The 17,401-nt window shown below is 45.0% G+C and overlaps 1 protein-coding gene across 1 annotated transcript; it reads left to right on the forward strand.

Moving 5' to 3' along the window:
• The first annotated feature begins 3,210 nt into the window (after window positions 1–3,210).
• LOC139214416 (annexin A13-like) lies at window positions 3,211–8,813 on the forward strand. The gene is made up of 11 exons (XM_070845263.1): window positions 3,211–3,324; window positions 4,021–4,096; window positions 4,809–4,903; window positions 4,992–5,162; window positions 6,221–6,254; window positions 6,561–6,640; window positions 7,233–7,301; window positions 7,571–7,672; window positions 7,760–7,835; window positions 7,946–8,058; window positions 8,254–8,813. The coding sequence occupies exons 1-11, from the start codon at window positions 3,310–3,312 to the stop codon at window positions 8,371–8,373; spliced, it is 951 nt and encodes a 316-aa protein (XP_070701364.1). The 5' UTR covers window positions 3,211–3,309; the 3' UTR covers window positions 8,374–8,813.
• Window positions 8,814–17,401: the final 8,588 nt, after the last annotated feature.

Below are 17,401 nucleotides of genomic sequence, written 5' to 3' on the forward strand. Positions count from 1 at the left end.
TGACTGGTGGGATGATTGTATCTTTTTGTATTCACAGACTGACGGCACAGAGGACAGAGCAAAACAACCAAATCACAAAGATGTAACCCTGAATTCGATAAGAAGGGTTTTCTCTGGGTGACCTAAGTGAGAAAAGATGTTGTGAGGAAAAGAACATTTATTCTGCTGTCCATTGATTCGGTCCAAACAGAACTACTTGCTAAATCGTTGTTACATTTCAGTGAATGCAACTTGGAAGCCACTTTAAAGGAATTTCACTTTTGCTTGCACATTTGTCAAAATTCAGTCATGTATGTTTTATCACGTTGAGTAGATCAAGGTACTTAGACAATGAATCATACCTGTATTTACCAGCAGATCAGACAATCATGTCTCACAAACACAGTAAATGCTTCACCTAATGAGCTCTTTCAGTAGTGGCGAATGTCTCCCGTTACGCCGACGATACCCTACGTTACGCAGTAAGCCAAAGGAAACTTACTGTTCTGTAACAGATGCTGTTGATGAAATTAAGCAGCAGGGGGAGAAAAAAAAAAGAGGAAAAAAGAGATAAAAAGATGGGATATGCTCTGAGAAGCAGGACCAAAGCCTCAGACACAGCTGTACCTTTAGGCCAAATCCATTATTCATGGCAGGAACATGATCGGTTTGATTAGTGAGTCATGGGAAAAACAAAGGATTGTAGTACATCTTCATTTTTAAATTAAAAAAAACTAAAGGTTTCAATAAAAGTACTCAATATACAGTATGTTGTATGTTGCATGGGGCAAACTATCAAGCATCCAATAACTAAATGTTTATTGGTTAACTATGACAGTGGAACTTTTGATGTTGTTGCCTATGGTATTTGTCTCCTTACGTACCACATGACGCTGTTGAAATTATGTGAATTGCCATCAATAATGTACGCACATATTTCAAATGGCTTGCAGTTACATTTGAGCAGCACTAAAATATCCAGGAGGCTCTCCCATCTGTTGATATTTGTGTTCTGCTTACGCTGTATTCTTGCCCTGGTTGTCCATCCTCAGAGGCTGTAGTGTTTCCACACGTCTTAAAAACTGCGCTTAAGTCTTTCGTGGACTGAACCAAGCCTGACAAGGGTGGATGATGTTAAATAATGCATTTTTTTCTGTCACTTAATTGCCAGTTTTACATCTGCTCGAATGCACCTTCCTTCAAATCTTTGCACATATTCAATCGCTAAAAACCACGACTATGCATGACCAACGCTTCTTCTTTCTTTGTCTTATTTTTTACTACTTTCTTGCTTTCTCAACAGAAAATGAGTAATTTACCATGTTGACATCATCTCCAACGACAACAACAGTCCGTCTTTCTGTCCTGTGAGCAGCCACCCACCATTACCGCCTACTGTAATGCAATGCAGTCAGTTCAGCTTCATTACGGTTGTGTGTGCATGACAGTGAAAACGAAGGAGTAATGATACACTGGCAGAGGGCACAAAAAAAAAAAAAAAAGCATTGCATATATTATGGAATACTTTAAAAGAGGACTTGGGAGCACATGAGATATTCAAATGTAGATGTCAGATGTCATCATGTGTTCATATCAAGCATCTTAGGAAAGAACTTCCTGTGTAAATAACCTGTGTTGCTCATCAGGCATTCAGAAAACAGCATCCATAAAGTGTCAGGCTCGGTAAATAGATGTGACCCACCACTCTTAACTTTCACTAGGTTTTTTTTTTTCTATCAGACGGTTTACGGCTGTTTGAGATGGAGCATTGTAACCTGCCCACTAAACGTATTTTATGCTTGTTATACTGTATAGTTACAAAATGTTGTAGCATCCACATGGGAGTATTTATATTGTACATTCATATTGTGTTGCATGTACATACAGTAAATACCCTGTCCTCAATTCTGGATTAAATCTTTCTATGAAACCCCACTTGTCTGTAGGACTGTATGTTTCTTTGTCACCGTCAATAGTGTTTGTTTTATGTTTCCAATAATACGTTTATAGGACCTGCCGAGGTTAAATCACCTCACCAGGCGGCTCCTTCTCCATCATTAGGGTGGTTTCCTTATGTAAAGTCCACTGATCAGTGTTAGTATACACAACAACATTATTGTGACATTATCATTTTAATAAAATATCACATTTACTCTCAGTGGATACATAAATATAAATCACCATAAAACCAAAACATACAACTTTACAACCAATTTACAAGCCAGTCAGTACAACACTGCCACCACGTGGAGGATGTCAGTGGTGGAGAGTGTTTTCATTTTTCTACTACTTTCTACTTCATCTCATAAAATCCTATGAATCGTTACAGATTCAACAACACAGCACAATTTAAATGTAATGTTCATATGTCAGTAAAAATTCTTCTATAGAATTAAATATATATAACTCTGATTGGGACTGAGGCTGTGGTCGAGGTGACACTAATATTTTGCTCTTGCTTTCATAACTTTACTTCCTGATAATTATCATTGCTGATGTGCGCAGTATTTCAATGTTTTAGCAGGTTGAGCAATAATAATAATAATCTGATATTCTGTGTATTGGCTGATTTAATCTATATAGAAGCAGCATGATTTTAGAAGATGCTCATTTTATATGTATAACTTAGATTTTAAACTAAAGTAACCAGTAACTATATCTGTCAAAAGATGTAACGAAGGAAAAAGTAACATTTGCATTGAAAATGTAGTAGTTTCATAGTGTAAATATTAATTATAGTTATTAATATTGTTTCTATCAGTCTTTTTTGTCCTGTTTTCCTACTATTGCTTATTTTTTCTATTCATGCCTATCTTGCCCCTGTTGCTGCTGTAACATGCAAATCAATAAAAAGTCTTATCTTATCTTATCTTATCTTATCTTATCTTATCTTATCTTATCTTAGAGTACAACATGTAACTAGTCAGTATGTGATGAGTACATCAGTGAGTACAGACAGTCAGTAAATGTACTTAGTTACTTGGTCACAGCAAATATTTAATAAACCCATAATATAAAAACCAGTGTAGCTACTAGTAGATGATTACTGGACTGGATCACCTACAGTGTCCCCCTCCACCTCCTCCAGCAGCAGCACCCTCCTCCTCCAGCAGCAGCACCCACCTCCACCCTGATGAATTAATCAGCGGCAGTGACGTCAGCCCTGCAGCACCGGACAGGGCTGAGTCCCTGCAGGAACAGCCCATCCGACCTGACACGCATCACATCAAGCACAGACCAGACCAGACCAGCGCAGCACGGCACGGCACCCTAGCACCCAGCTGTCCCGTTTTTCACCCCAGCACTGCGAAGAGGTCCCTGCAGAAGATCATGGGCAACGTGCAGGTAAGAAAAGTGACTTTTCTGCAACTTCTGCACTTCAGTGACGAGCTGTTAATCAGAGCATCAGGGGCGGTTCAATTATCGGACACTTTGAAAGGTCGAGTTTGCACTGATGAAACGGGATAAAAGTGGGGAAAAAATAAGATTCAGATCAGTGAGTGGCACAGACAGCGTCCACAAAAGATTATCACGGCTCCATTTCTTGCTCCAGGAGATGAAAACAAGACTCCCTTTGTGCTCATGTCCTCCAAGAGGCAGAACTTGCGCAGTTAAGTCGGGCAGAGGGAGTGCGCTCCGCCAGGCCGAGGAAGAGGAGGAGGAGGAGGCAGCAGCAGCAGCAGCTGGGAGGAATTTCCCAGAAATGCTGATCAATATGGCCGCATTGTATTAACAGTGTGAGGGTGGGTGAGGAGAGGGGACTGCTCACACACTGCTGCTGCTGCCCCATGACTCAGCAGGAGCACACAGGCTGCACCCTTTTCCTGCGGGGAGAGCTGCTGTGGACGAAAACCACTATTTAATGTGTTGGGATGGAGACATGAGTCATAAGTGAAGCTTTATGCCACTTGTTTTTGTCTTATATGACTTCAAATGTCTGCATTAGTTTCCAAGCCTTTGCCTGAACGTCCTGTATATGAACATTAGTGCACGATATGATCCTAAAAGTATGTTCTTGCTTTCTATTTGTTCCTTCTTTAGCCCACCATCGTCCCATATGAGGACTTTGATGTCACAGCTGATATCAAGGCTATCCGAAAGGCATGTAAAGGTTTGGGTAAGTGTGCAGTACAGCAGGTTTATCTGCGTTCATCCCTCTCTTGAAGTCCTCCTGTTTTCATGTGACTGAACGCTGCACGCTCTGAACAGACCATCAGTGCAGCCACGGCTCCTTCACTGAGCCATGAATCAGCTCATTTAATGTGTTCCACAACATGCTACGCCTTAATACTCCAGTGAGTAAAACATTATCATCATTTTGAAATTAACTCAAGATTACATTTGCCAGACGTCATGTTTAATATTTTAGGGCAGTCCGTCAAAGGCATCTGCCCACTGAGGCAGCACGAACCAGCGGGATCATCTCATCAATACAACGGCAATACATTTCACATTTACATCATATTAAAGCTCCTTGAGATTTGGCTGAGAACACATGTTAAGATGTTGTTATGTGCTGTGATGAATGATAGCAGCTGGTCACATGAAGGCGTTTCAGTCCCTTCAGCTCCACTGACCTCAGACAAATAAGTGGTGAGAGTCAGGAAAAGTGTGTCAAGTCATCAGTCGTGTGCCTGTTGTGCTCCTTACTGTCGTGTAAAGGGTTTGTGATATTACATGATGTTGATTAGGTGTGAATACAACACGTAGATGCACAGTTGCTGCCCAGAAACATGTCCGCCTGGCAGCCATTTTATTACAAGGCCTGCCTGCCTTTAGTCTGTGTGGTAACATCATGTGATGCAGCAGCGTCCTGTCGTCCTCTCCAGGCACGGATGAAGAGGCCATTATTCAAATCCTGGCCAATCGCTCTGCAGCTCAGCGTGTGGAGATCAAACAGGCCTACTTTGAGAAGTACGACGATGTGAGTACCTGCCCAGGTTACCCTCTCTCCTACACACACACACACACACACACACACATGCTCGTGTGTTACCTGTGTGTTTGTTCAGGAGCTGGAGGAGGTCCTGAAGAAGGAGCTGACGGGCAGCTTTGAGAACGCCACCATGGCCATGTTGGACCCGCCTCGCCTTTACTTCGCCAAGGAGCTGAGGAAGGCCATGAAGGGGGCGGGCACAGACGAAGCCGTGCTGGTCGAGATCCTGTGCACAGCTACCAATGAGGTGGGTTCATGTCAGACAGCACTCCTTTAACTTCAGGATCATCAGTCGCCTGCTGCATTTACTGTTCAATCAATCAGTGTCCTCTCATTTTCTATTTGAAGAACAAACTGGGTACCTCTTTCTAATTAGGCCTTACTTTTGTTAATGTCTCATTCAGTAATGGTGTCCTGATGCTCTGCAACAGTGAAGACAAGTCAGATTTCATTTGTACATCCCAACAAATCACAATTTGCCACAGGGGGCTTATCACAATATACGACACCCTCTGGGCTCAGATCATCAACTCAGATAAGGAAAAACAAAATGAAAATACCTCAGGTAGATAACAGACGAGGGATCCTTCTCCCAGCTTGGACAGACAGTAAAGTCTGTAGCAGACATCATCACATCAGGCAACAGCTCTCTGTATAAATGGCTCTACTGAGCACCCTGACTAACCTTAACCAGACTGAACTTAATAAAGCTAATTACAGCTACAGAAGTGGAGCCCCAAGTCATACTAATGACTTTAGATTACAAGTATAAGCAAGCACAATCTTTAAAACTGTATTCTGTCCTTTAACACCACCTGTGTTCACTTTCCTGATGTAGTGCAATGTGGTTTTTTTCCTGTTGACAAATGTTAAAGCTGCATTCTTTCTATTTTGGCAACTTGGAAACCTGTAAAAACAGACGGTGCTGACACGTTATCACCGTGCAAAGCTGATATAGTATAGTCCAGCATTCACAGCAGCTCCTCTGGGAAACTCTTCAGCCGTTTAACGCTCCACTGTGCTCACCGGTCAGTTGCTGACTCTGTCTGCCGGGCAGGTTCGGTACAGTGAGTCAGTGTTTTCGCTGAGCACAGCTGACATAATGCTGATAGAGAGCGAATCTAACCGCTGAAGTTGTCAAGTGTAAAACCAAAACACTGAGCTGACAGACACCAATGCATTTGATAGAGCTGAACTGTAGAGCAGGGGGATAATTCACCGTGGGTGTGTCACCATGAGCGGATAAGAGTATTGATGAGAGCAGCTTTCATGTGACTGAATCTCTTCTTCTTTTACCTCTAACAGGACATCTTGAGCTACAAGGAGGCTTACAGCCAGGGTGAGTTTTCCTCCACGTCCTGACTCACCCATAAAAAGCTTCTAATTTGATGTTCCTCTCGTTCTGGAGAGTGCGGTCATTCAACCAGCAGATGGAACAGATGAATAGTAGGTTTTGCATCTGACATAATGTTGTGGGCGTTTCACTTTTCGGAGTGAGTCATGGAGTAGTCAGCTGTGTTTGGCTCATTCGCTGGCCTGGTTTTATCCACCTCTGGGTCAAGTTTCACTTACTACTAAACATCGTGCAGTGCTGTGCTGTAAGGAAACACAGACATCATACAACTGGTGGTGACTTTCCTTGCAGTGCACGAGCGTGAGTTGGAGGCGGACATCGAGGATGACACCAGCGGAGATGTGAGGAACCTGCTGATATCCCTGCTGCAGGTAAAGACTCATCATCTTGGCTTTATTTAACCGTGAAATACTCCTCCAGCATTGCTAGTTACACGGGGAGCTGCAGTACACAAGAAAACAGCCAGTTTCAAGCACAGTTGGACGTTAAGGTGGAAGTGTTGAAGCCATAAAGAGACGGAGAACAGCTGTGTTCTTCCTCTGACAGCGGCGGGCTGAATTGTTCTCAGCTGCTGTGATTCGCCCACCGAGACCTCCGTCGCATGTCACATCATTGTCTGGTGTGCTTCGGCCTCTGTGCCGCCTCCAGCTCTGTCAGCGCCCCCGCCCATCTCCGCTTCCCCTCTCTTTTCCTTCCCCCACAAAGAAAAGGACAAACACAGTGTGACTCATGTTCCACAGCAACGTCGACGGCCTTCAGATATCCCTCTGATGTAGAGCAGATGATTGTTATCCCCTTAAACGCCTGAGATTATTCTGGTAATCCATCTTTTTGACCTCTCCTCTGCTCACTAAATCTTTTCCCCTCAGCCTCCTCACCTCGCGTATCCATCCTCTTAAACCTCTCTCCCCTCTATATCCCCCTCCTCTATCCCTGTCTTCTCCTCTAACCCCTCTCCCACAGGCGAGCAGAGACGAGGGCTACGAGGTGGATGAGGGTTTAGCCGAACAGGATGCCGCGTCGCTGTTTGAGGTACGCTCTCAGATGAAATCTGTGCTGCATGATTCCTTCAGATTAGAGGCCTCACTCACAGTTCACCCTTAAAATAACACCCGTGTTTGCAAAGTAATGTGATCCTAGATTTAGCTCAGAGTGAATCTCACAAGCACAAGGTTTGATGAAATCCAGCCTGCACATTATCACACTTTTCCCCATTTTTAGTGCCTCTCAGCTGTTGACATGCTAACGTTTCCATTATTACTCACAAAAGCTGTGTCACTTCCTCTTTGTGTGGCTGTCAGGCAGGAGAAGGCAGGTTCGGCACAGATGAGTCGACTTTCTCCTACATCCTGGCACACAGGAACTACGTGCAGCTTCAGGCCACCTTTAAGGCCTACGAGTCGGTAAGGACTGCTCGCTTTCCTGCAAGATGATCTCCGACATGTTAGTGTTCACAGTATTAGGTCTCATGTTAACTTGTTTCCTTGCAGCTTTCAGGAACGGACATTTTGGACACCATCGACTCCGAGGCAACAGGAACTCTGAAGGACTGCTACATTACTCTGGGTAGGTTTATACAGTCACAGGACTGTTCAGCATGAAATATCACATCAAATACCAGCTCTGGCAGTAACAGCTGCTGCCTTTGTGTGTGTGTGTGTGTGTGTGTTTTACAGTCAGGTGTGCCAAGAACCCACAGCTTTATTTTGCCCGACGCCTTAATGCCGCCATGAAGGGAGCGGGCACTGATGAAGACACACTCATTCGCATCATCGTAGGCCGCTCTGAGGCAAGTGTGTCTGAGTGTGTGACAGCATAACCAAATGTCATCATGTCGAGGAGCCAGACAGATTCCAGATCACCAAAAACCACATTTTGGTCTGAAAACAATTCACGACCACGTAAACATCCAGTTCACCGATTTAAAAACAAGCACTGGAAAGAGGTTTGGTAGTGATTGTTGTGTCGTGCTGCTGCCCCACAGATCGACCTGGACACGGTGAAGGACATGTACCTGGAGAAATACGACGTCACCCTGAAAGACGCTCTGGACTCAGAGTGCGGCGGAGACTTCAAACGCCTCCTCATTGAGATCCTGCACTAAAACGGCCTCACCTCCTTTCCTACGGGCCTTATTTAACCAACACGGCTGCTCAGCCTCTCCTCTGTGCCCACTCATCCTTCATCCTCCTCCTCCTCCTCCTCCTCTTTACACTCCTTTTTTACCAGTTTGACTCTTCTCATCTCTCTCTCTCTCTCTCTCTCTCTCTGTCAGTCTTAGAGACGGTCAGGTCTCTTTGCAGCATGGACCAAAAACCAAGTCATTATTATATTATGGTGTTTTACACATGGTAAACTTACATCAATGTTTTAAACACACAGTTTTGCCAAGAACATTGCAGTCGGTGGGGATTCTCTCACTGTTTTAGTCCAAAAGAACAACTGAGGTGCACTGAATATTTTTGTAAGCCCTTTCACAGTATTATGGCAGCATTGTGCAGCATCTTTTATGGTACCTGTGCAGCTGAGTGTCATGATTATTGATCATTAGTCCAGTTCTTTATTCACAATCAGCAGCTTCAAAGTCTTTTTCAAGTGTTTCCCAAAGCTGTAAACAAACTGTCGCCTCTCATATCTGTCACTTCATTCATTTCTCATCATCATCATTATCGTCGTCGTCCGTTAACTCCACTACATTTTGCCTCAAAGATGCCTTTCATGAGATGAGAGTGATGTTATTTCCTTTTTTGCTGCAACACTCAACACTCAAGTGCCCAATTATCACGTTTGATCTCTGATATGTGAACAGGAAGAATTAACATGACCATGTTTTGAGCTTAGTATTGGGTTTTTCTAGTCACATCCCCAAATGCTCTGTGGGATTTTTAACTCAGACGGTTTGTAGTCCTTTTCTTAATCACGCCTGACGTGCTGCCGCTCACATTTACACACTTTATTAGACCGTTGCTGTTTTCCTTTTAAACTTACCGTTACTAAACAGAGATATAGTGCTACATGACAGATTGTGTAAAACTGGAATCACTGTAGATAATAAGAAAATGCTAATAATATTGAAAAAGACATTACATTTTGCTCTGTAACCCCTGAAGTACAATCACTTATAATGAATTCATCTCTATCCATGTATGGAATTGTATCTCAACTAATTGTATTTAAAACCAAGATTGCAGTGACATAAATGTCTATGATATACGGTTATATTGTCAGATAGCAGATTAATACACTAAATTATGTGGAAGAAGTCATGTTAACCTGTTGTAAAGTCAAATGTATGCAGTGATAATAAATTATAACTCCACCAAAAGAGGTTTTATTCTTTGTCTCTGCTGTGGAGGGCAGTGTTTCACCACTAAGAACAGTGTGTGCCACTTTAAGCCCAGAGTGGAACCAGTGATATAATATTTCTGTATAACTTATTGTTTTCCCTTCTGCATAATGAACATTATGATACTTATATATACTTTTTTGCCCATCATTCCCAAAACATACTTACTACATACTGACTCACTACAGGGCACAGAAACTGTGGAACACCTCTGAGGGAGTTAAAAACGGATAAAGTAGAAGTTGAAAACACGTGAGAACTGCTTCCAGATGCACTGACACAGGAGCAGCTGATTTCTCACTTTCTTTCCCACAGCTTTCCTCCTCTTCTTTTTACACCCAGTCCTCCCTCAGCGTCCTTCTCTCTGGCTGCTGCCTTGATGTTATTGTTGATGGGCAAAGTACACCTGCTGTCTGCACGTCCACAGCCTGTGCGCCACATGAAGCCCAGTAGCCACCGTCCACCTCGTGCTACTCTCAGCTCTGGCAGCCCGTCTGTCTCTCTGTGAGCAGCACACACGCCTGTTAATCTGAGGCTACGGTGGGGAGGGTAGCTGGACATGATGTGAGGCTACGGTGGGGAGGGTAGCTGGACATGATGTGAGGCTCCCTCCCTACCTTTGAAGAGCACGAGTCTCAACATACTGTGGTTTTTACCAACCGCCTAAAGTGGGTTGGACATTATCTTTCACTCCGCTCTAACCCGCAAACAAGTCTTTCCATAGTATTATTGAAATTTAAACCCCCCCCTTAACATCTCATAATAACACAACAGTAATAGTTCAACTTGAGTCACAATCAATAACTGAGGGGGGTATTTAAGATTGTGGACCATGACCTCAACATTGAACCATAATATGTTCATGGAATAATCATTTTCATTGATTTGGAGACTTAAAAAAACTCCTCACTCCCTTCAGTCCCTAAAGTAACGTGATTCTTCACGAGTCTTCATCAATATGTACATTAATTTGTACCAATGCATCACATTGGATGTTATTATCCAGTTTAATGCCCTGCTAAAGACTCACCCATATCTATTGCACACACTCATACGCTTGTCTTTGCCTCCATCTGTACTCTATTATCTGGAGTGTTAATGTGTTGGGGCAACTAGTCCTGCCAGACTGGGCTCCACTCTCTGTACTGCGGGGCTCTGACCTTTTTCCTTAAACATTTATCATCCTCAGACCACCATAACTCACCCTGCCAGTCAGCCATCAGCCTGGAGGTGGTTTCTGTTAGTCAACTCAGGTCTGCTTATTGTCTTCGGTCTCCTGTCTGCTTCCCGACAAAAGGCTGTGCACAAGATTTGGACGAGGTTCATAAACGGTGCTGCACATGCTTTATTCATAGCAACAGTCTGGTCGAGTAACCTTGAACTAGACAGAATGAGAGGACCGAAGTGAGACTCCGTACAAGCATCTTCAAGACACAAACCTGCATGTTAATGGCACTAATCCCTCAAAAGTCATGATTTATTGAATAATCTATAGCACACACTGACCTGGAGGTCATGACTTCAAAGACTGCAATCATAACATCAACGGGTCCAGTGGTTTTCATAGAACATATGCCCAGGATCGTAATATGCTTTTTGATGTCGTGCCAAAGCAGACTGAGAAGGGCCGTCGGTGGACATGTGTAGGAAGACCATTAGGAGGTTAACTACCCAGCTAATATAATTTCAACTGCTTAAATTCATGATGAAGGACCTCTGTTCTTTGATGTGTAATGAGAAACACCTGGCTGCTTCTGCCAAGAAAAAAAAACACGCTCGATTCGGCCTCCACGTCTCCGACCGCGGCCCACAGGGGAAAGCTCATGATAGGATTAGTACAGGCAACATTATCGGTCTCTAAACGCTCTATATGGGAGATTTGGGAGGAAGAAGTGCCTCCCATGGTGACAAATTGTGATATAAATTGCTTGATATTGTTTGTTGTGATTGTTATCCTGATGTACATAGAAATAAATGAGTATAAAAACATCACAGTAGCTGGTAACTGTGTCCTAGGATTTAAATGCCAGTGCTAAAATGTGCTAATAAAGGTAAATGCTAAAATGCATGAGCAGCAGTATCATAGCACAAGTAGAGTCACAAAGTCAATCAACTAACTCCACAAGTCATCATGCAGTAAGATACTCATACCAAACCAGTTCTCTTTTTTTTAAATGAACAAATTAAAGTTTTTATTTGAGCAAATGTTTTCTTTTCAAACGCTTGTCTCACTTTAAATGGCTGCAGAGTCCTTAAACAGAGGCAGCAGCAAACAATCCAGCAGAACAAATTTCCTTTTATTGGATTTTATATAAAACATCAAATATACACTTTATTACAGTTTAGTTCCAGTAAACAGTAACTATAGCTCAAAGTGTTGATATTCGAAATAGCACGCTGTCCCTCCAGGACAGTTCAATGTCGGCGCGGCCTTAGTGAAAACACATGAGTCTCTTTAAGTCCATAATATGCAGAAAGTGGTCATTAAACAAGGCATGCAGTAGATATCCACATTAGAAAATGGCGGCTAACATGAAACACATGCTCTTAAAAAACACACTCCTGAATGAAACCAGCACCAGCAAACTGCTTTTGGTGACAGCAGAAAATGCTGTAGTCACAGTGGGAATGATCTGAAAGTGATCTGAAGGTCCTTTGGCGTCAACAGAGTAACTGAATTACATAAATAAAAGACAGACAAAGTTCAGCACATGGAATTTCTGAGCATGAAAACACAGAAAACTGAAGCGTGAGAAGAGTCCAAAGTGTCCTACAGTATTATCAGGTGAACACAGATGTTTAGAGCAACTAACAAAACGAATACCTGCATTAATATAAATAGGCTAGAATGACTAATGCATGATGCTACATTTTAAATAAGAGTCTGTGTTTGAGCTTTTTTGTAACACAAACTTTTATGTTTTTTTTTTTTTAAAAGGCTACTCACTACAAAATCAAGCAGCTTAAATGTAGCTCAAAGTTCGGGAGATGTACTTCCTCAGAGTTAGAGCTAAACGAGGAGATCAATGCCTCTCATAAACGTCCATTACATACGACTCTACAGCCAGGAGACTGTTAGCTTAGCTTAGCTTAGCTTAGCTTAGCTTAGCTTAGCACAAAAGAAGCAGCTATACTTTTACACTTTACTTTTTGCACAGATGAAACAAACAGCATTTGATGTTAGTGAGCTTTAAAGGTGCTACTAGGTACATTTTGTTTCCCTGATTCAAGTCTTCATGCTAAGCTAAGCTAAGCTAAGCTAAGCTAAGCTAAGAGGCAGCTGGCTGTGGCTTCAAAGAGATTCATGGGAGAAGCATCAATGTTGTTGTTCTCTAAAATCAAGCCAATGAAGCCAGTCCATCACATAAATGGTCTACTGACCTGGAAACCACGTAAAGAAATAAAATGTTTTGTTTAGTTATGCCGCCACCCAGAGGACTGACACTCCACTTCCTGTTAGGTGGCTGATCTGGTTGACCCGTCCGCGTACACAGTCCAGTGTGAAGAACACCGCTGTGCCGTTGTGAACCTGGAAGGACGCCCGCAGGCTCGCTGTGGCCCAACGGCTGCCTTCAGGCATCTGACCGCCCACCTGCTGGGCCAGAGCGACGGGCCGGCCCCCTCCTGACCCCTCTGAATCACTTCGCCTCAGAAGAGTCACCTTGACCAGGTTACAGGAGTGAATTAGTTTGAGATCCATCGCCACGCTGGCCGTGCCGCTCTCCTTGAAGACGAAATCTCGTCTCTGATCTGTGGGTCCCTTCCCCAGCAGTCCCATTTGGGACACTTGAGCGCTGGTCTGGCGGAAGAAGAGCGGCTTGTTTCGAACTGCTCCTGAGGGAAGGCCGGTGTGCGCCACGGAGGCCGACATAGAGGAGGAGATGGCAGCAGGGACCCAAACCAAGCTGAGGGTACTGATCCCTGTCTCGTCACCAAAGAAACGTACGTTGCACTGAGCGGGAGAGAGGATCTCAAAGCCCAGTGTGTCCCCAGGGTGAACTTTAGCTGCTCCAGACAGAGATATGGATGTGTCTCGATAGTGGACGCCCGGTTTGAAGGTCCGGCACAGCTCAGTGCCGGTTCCATTACAGGTGAGGTAGGCCAGCAGCTGGAAGCCTTCGCTCACACAAGCCTGACCCATGGAGTAGAACGCCTGCTGGAACACAAAACGGACGGTGCCACTTTCTGCAAAACGGATCCCACGGCCGTCATGGGTCAGCCCCACCACGTAAGGGTCCGAGGTGGAGGTGGTGCGGAAGGCCGGCCGGTAGTTTGTATGGTAGTGTGCGGATACTGTGGACTGTGCTGTCATGGCAACAGCCCCGGTGTCATGAGAGAGCCAGAGGAGACTGAGCTGAGTTGATGAAGGGTCATACAGCTGCAGGCCTTCGCCGCTTTGGTTACAGTGGTGGCTGGCGCTCCGGATGAACAGGGAGATCAGGTGACCTGGGGCGACCTCTGCCACCCCGCTGATGCTGACACTCTGGAGAGACCTTCCGTCCTGCTGCTCCACCCTAATGCCGCTGAGGTCGCGACTCTCAGAGCCGTCTGTGTTGTTCATGCGCAGACACACCTGGATGAAGCTGCGACAGCCGTGGCTCACCGAGAGATTCTCATCCAGCCAGACCAGACCGTGCTGCCTGAACACCAGGCGCCCATCCTCAGCGGACACCAGACCTGCGGTGCCTCTTCCCTGGATGTGAAGCTGCACGCTGGGGAAGGCGTGAGCCAGGACGTGGCCTTTGGCGCCGAGCAGACTCACATCTCCGACCCAGGACAGAGAGAGGGCGCTGTCACCAGCAGCAGGGCCCGAGCAGATGGTGTCTGTGGTGAAGGTGCACGGTGAAGCCACGGGCTCCCCATCACACTCATTACAGGCCTGGCACTCATCCATGTCCGAGTTAAAGAAGTAGCCGTGGCCACACGTGCCTGAGGTGGCGTCTCGCTCTGTCATGCCCTGGCACCTGAATCCACCTGAAGATCGGCAGTAAGAGAACTCAGCATTAGTGTCGGAGAGCACTGACTCACCTTCAGAGAAATTAGAGTTGTAATCAAACGCAGGAAATATTGACAAAAGGTCTAAATAATTCATGTTACCTGGAGTATTGAGACACTTCTGTTGTTCTCCACACAGATCCGCTATTTCAAGGCATTCATCTCTGTCCTGAAATTGAAATAAGCTGATGTAAATTAATATGACCACTCATATATGAAATGGATCGCAAAAACCAAAGTAAAAAAACCTACTACGTCATTCCCATCAGCTCTAAAGAGCTTTCTAGCATCTTTCAGTTCATTGTTTTGGTATGTTACTGTTTTGGTTCACTCTCACTGCTCTGATACCATAATTTCAGCGAGCAGCTGTTTTCCTGCTTGGATCCACACAGTAGACAGACAAAGTTAACAATTTAGCAAATAGAGAGACATTTGATATTTCCCTCAGGAGGTGGTGAAGACCAAAACAGAGCAAAAAGTGAATTCATTTTGAACTCATACATTTTTTCCCAGGTGGCCAAAAATGTGGCTTCAAACTAATTGCTCTGTATATGCTAGATGTTTTCTAACAAGTTCGGCATTTCAATATAAAAAGTGACCACATGTATGTTTCAGCAGGCCCCAATTGGCCCAAAACGTTCTTATTAAACTTGTTCCAGGTGTTCCAGGTCTGTGGGAGTCTGCTCTTGTACATTACACTTTTAGCAATTATCACTTTTATGATTTGTGTGCTATTTTGTCTCTGTATTGAATTTCATGGCTTTCTTGACCAGGTAAATAAGGATTAGATTAATACTTAACATCTGCTTTAATTCAAGGACCCATCACAAGCTTTTCTCTCGTGCTCATTTCTTTTTTCCCCCTCAGAGTATGTGTAGAGAGACAGCAGCGCTAACCTGGCAGATTCTGTCTGCATGGACCGAACACTGGGCGACCAGGAAGAAGCCGGCAGGACAGATGGTGCATTTCTCACAGCGAGGACGACCACTGCTGAAGCCGCAGTACTCCTCAGGACCACAGCTCCCACAGGACAACAGGGGGCGACCCACCTAATGGCAGCAGACATGATCAGAGATTATCTACAACATGCTGGGGTGTGAAAGTAAAGCTAATTTTGTATATTTCTTTAGTTATAAAGTTGGAAATAACTTTTATCAAAGAGCCTAGTTAGGTCTCTGAAGATGGAAACGTGTGGCATCATGTTGTAGCTCACCTCCATCACGCTGGCGTCCATGTCCACCTTGTGCAGAGAGAGGGCCTGCTGTGCTTGGTGGGCTCTAACCTGCCCACTCAGGCTTTCCATGTGACTGTCTAGCTCCCCCTGGAGGTTCTGGAAAGATGTTAGTTTGACGTTGTCCATCAGTATGTTGTACTGGGCTTTGACCTGGATGTAGGGAAAATAAGATTCTTCATTGTGATCATAAGAATAATAATAATAATAATAATATGAATGATTAAACTATGCGTATGATTATTCTATGCAGCCCTCTAAGTCCAACTTGATTGCGGACTGATGACTGATCCCCATGAGGAGAAGCTCCTGCTCAGGGAGGTCAGAGGTCAGCAGCATCAGCCAAACAAAGCTTCTGTAGTTCAGGTGGTTTCCATCCACCTCATCTGAATACATGTTTGGATCTTCTCTCACCACTGGCCAATATCTAAACCACCAGCTGTTAACAAATGATCAGTCACCCTCATCCATCAGCAGCCTTACTTGCTCCATTTGTTCAAACATCCTCTTTTGCTGCTCCAGTATTTCTCTCTGCTGGTTGACCAGCGTCCCCTGCTGCTCACCGAGGAGCCTCTGCAGCTCCCTGACCTCGTCCTGCTGGCCCCTGAGGGCCTCAACCAGCTTCTCCTGGCTCTTAGACAGCTGTAGCTGCAGCACAAGAGCGTCCTCTGAGGGAACCTCATTGGTCCCTGTGGCAAAGAGAGAAATCATGAAAATAACAACTCAAGTGAGAAAGTATTATGTTCACTGATGGCTGCAGTTGTTCTTTTCCTTTTGGAGCTAAACACTGACCTGGTTTCATGTCACATGACAACTGGATCCATGCACCACGCTCCGTCCCGAAGTCTGGAAGCTCATCCAGAAATTGCGCCGCTCTGTCTCTTACATGAACCGGTGAAGAGTTTCCCCTCCCGTCGCCTCCTCCATGCGTACCGCAACCGTCTCCGACGCAAGGCTTGGGCTTCTGGCGCATCCGGAGGGGCACTTTGCATCCAATCCCTTTGCACTCCCGTGCTGCACTGTCATCACTGGTCGGGTGATGAGAGAGTGTGGTCGGGCAGGTCCCACCGGCGCAGCCAGGATGGAACACCTCCGCAGTGAGGGTCCTCGGGTTCGTCCTCCTGGTGCCATCTGTCCCAGTGGGTTGCGCAAAGCCTCCGTGCTGAGGTTGGACCACGGTGTACTGTGCTAACGGCGCGCTCTGGGCTTGGTGGTGACTGACATGGCCATCCTGTTGGTAGCTCGGATAGACTTGTCCTTGTCTGGATTGCGCAGAGTGTTGAAATTGCCGTCGGGACGCTACTGCCTCCGTGCGTCCCTGGCAGTGCGCTCCGACGCACGGTCTGCTCCAGTCCTGGCCAGAGAAGCAGCGCGCCCCCCGGCAGACCTCAGATACGCTCTCTGCTCCTCTGAGCATCGATGTTACGCAGAGTAAAAACATGGAAGAAATTCGTGCCATGTTGCACTGCTGAAAGGTAAAAACTGAACCAGACCACAGGTGAATGATGGTCCTTTTCCTTCAGCCCTGCAGACCTGTTCTGATCGTGTCTTTAAGAAGAA

This window comes from Pempheris klunzingeri, chromosome 15 (assembly GCF_042242105.1).
Source record: "Pempheris klunzingeri isolate RE-2024b chromosome 15, fPemKlu1.hap1, whole genome shotgun sequence".
NCBI lineage: Eukaryota > Metazoa > Chordata > Actinopteri > Acropomatiformes > Pempheridae > Pempheris > Pempheris klunzingeri.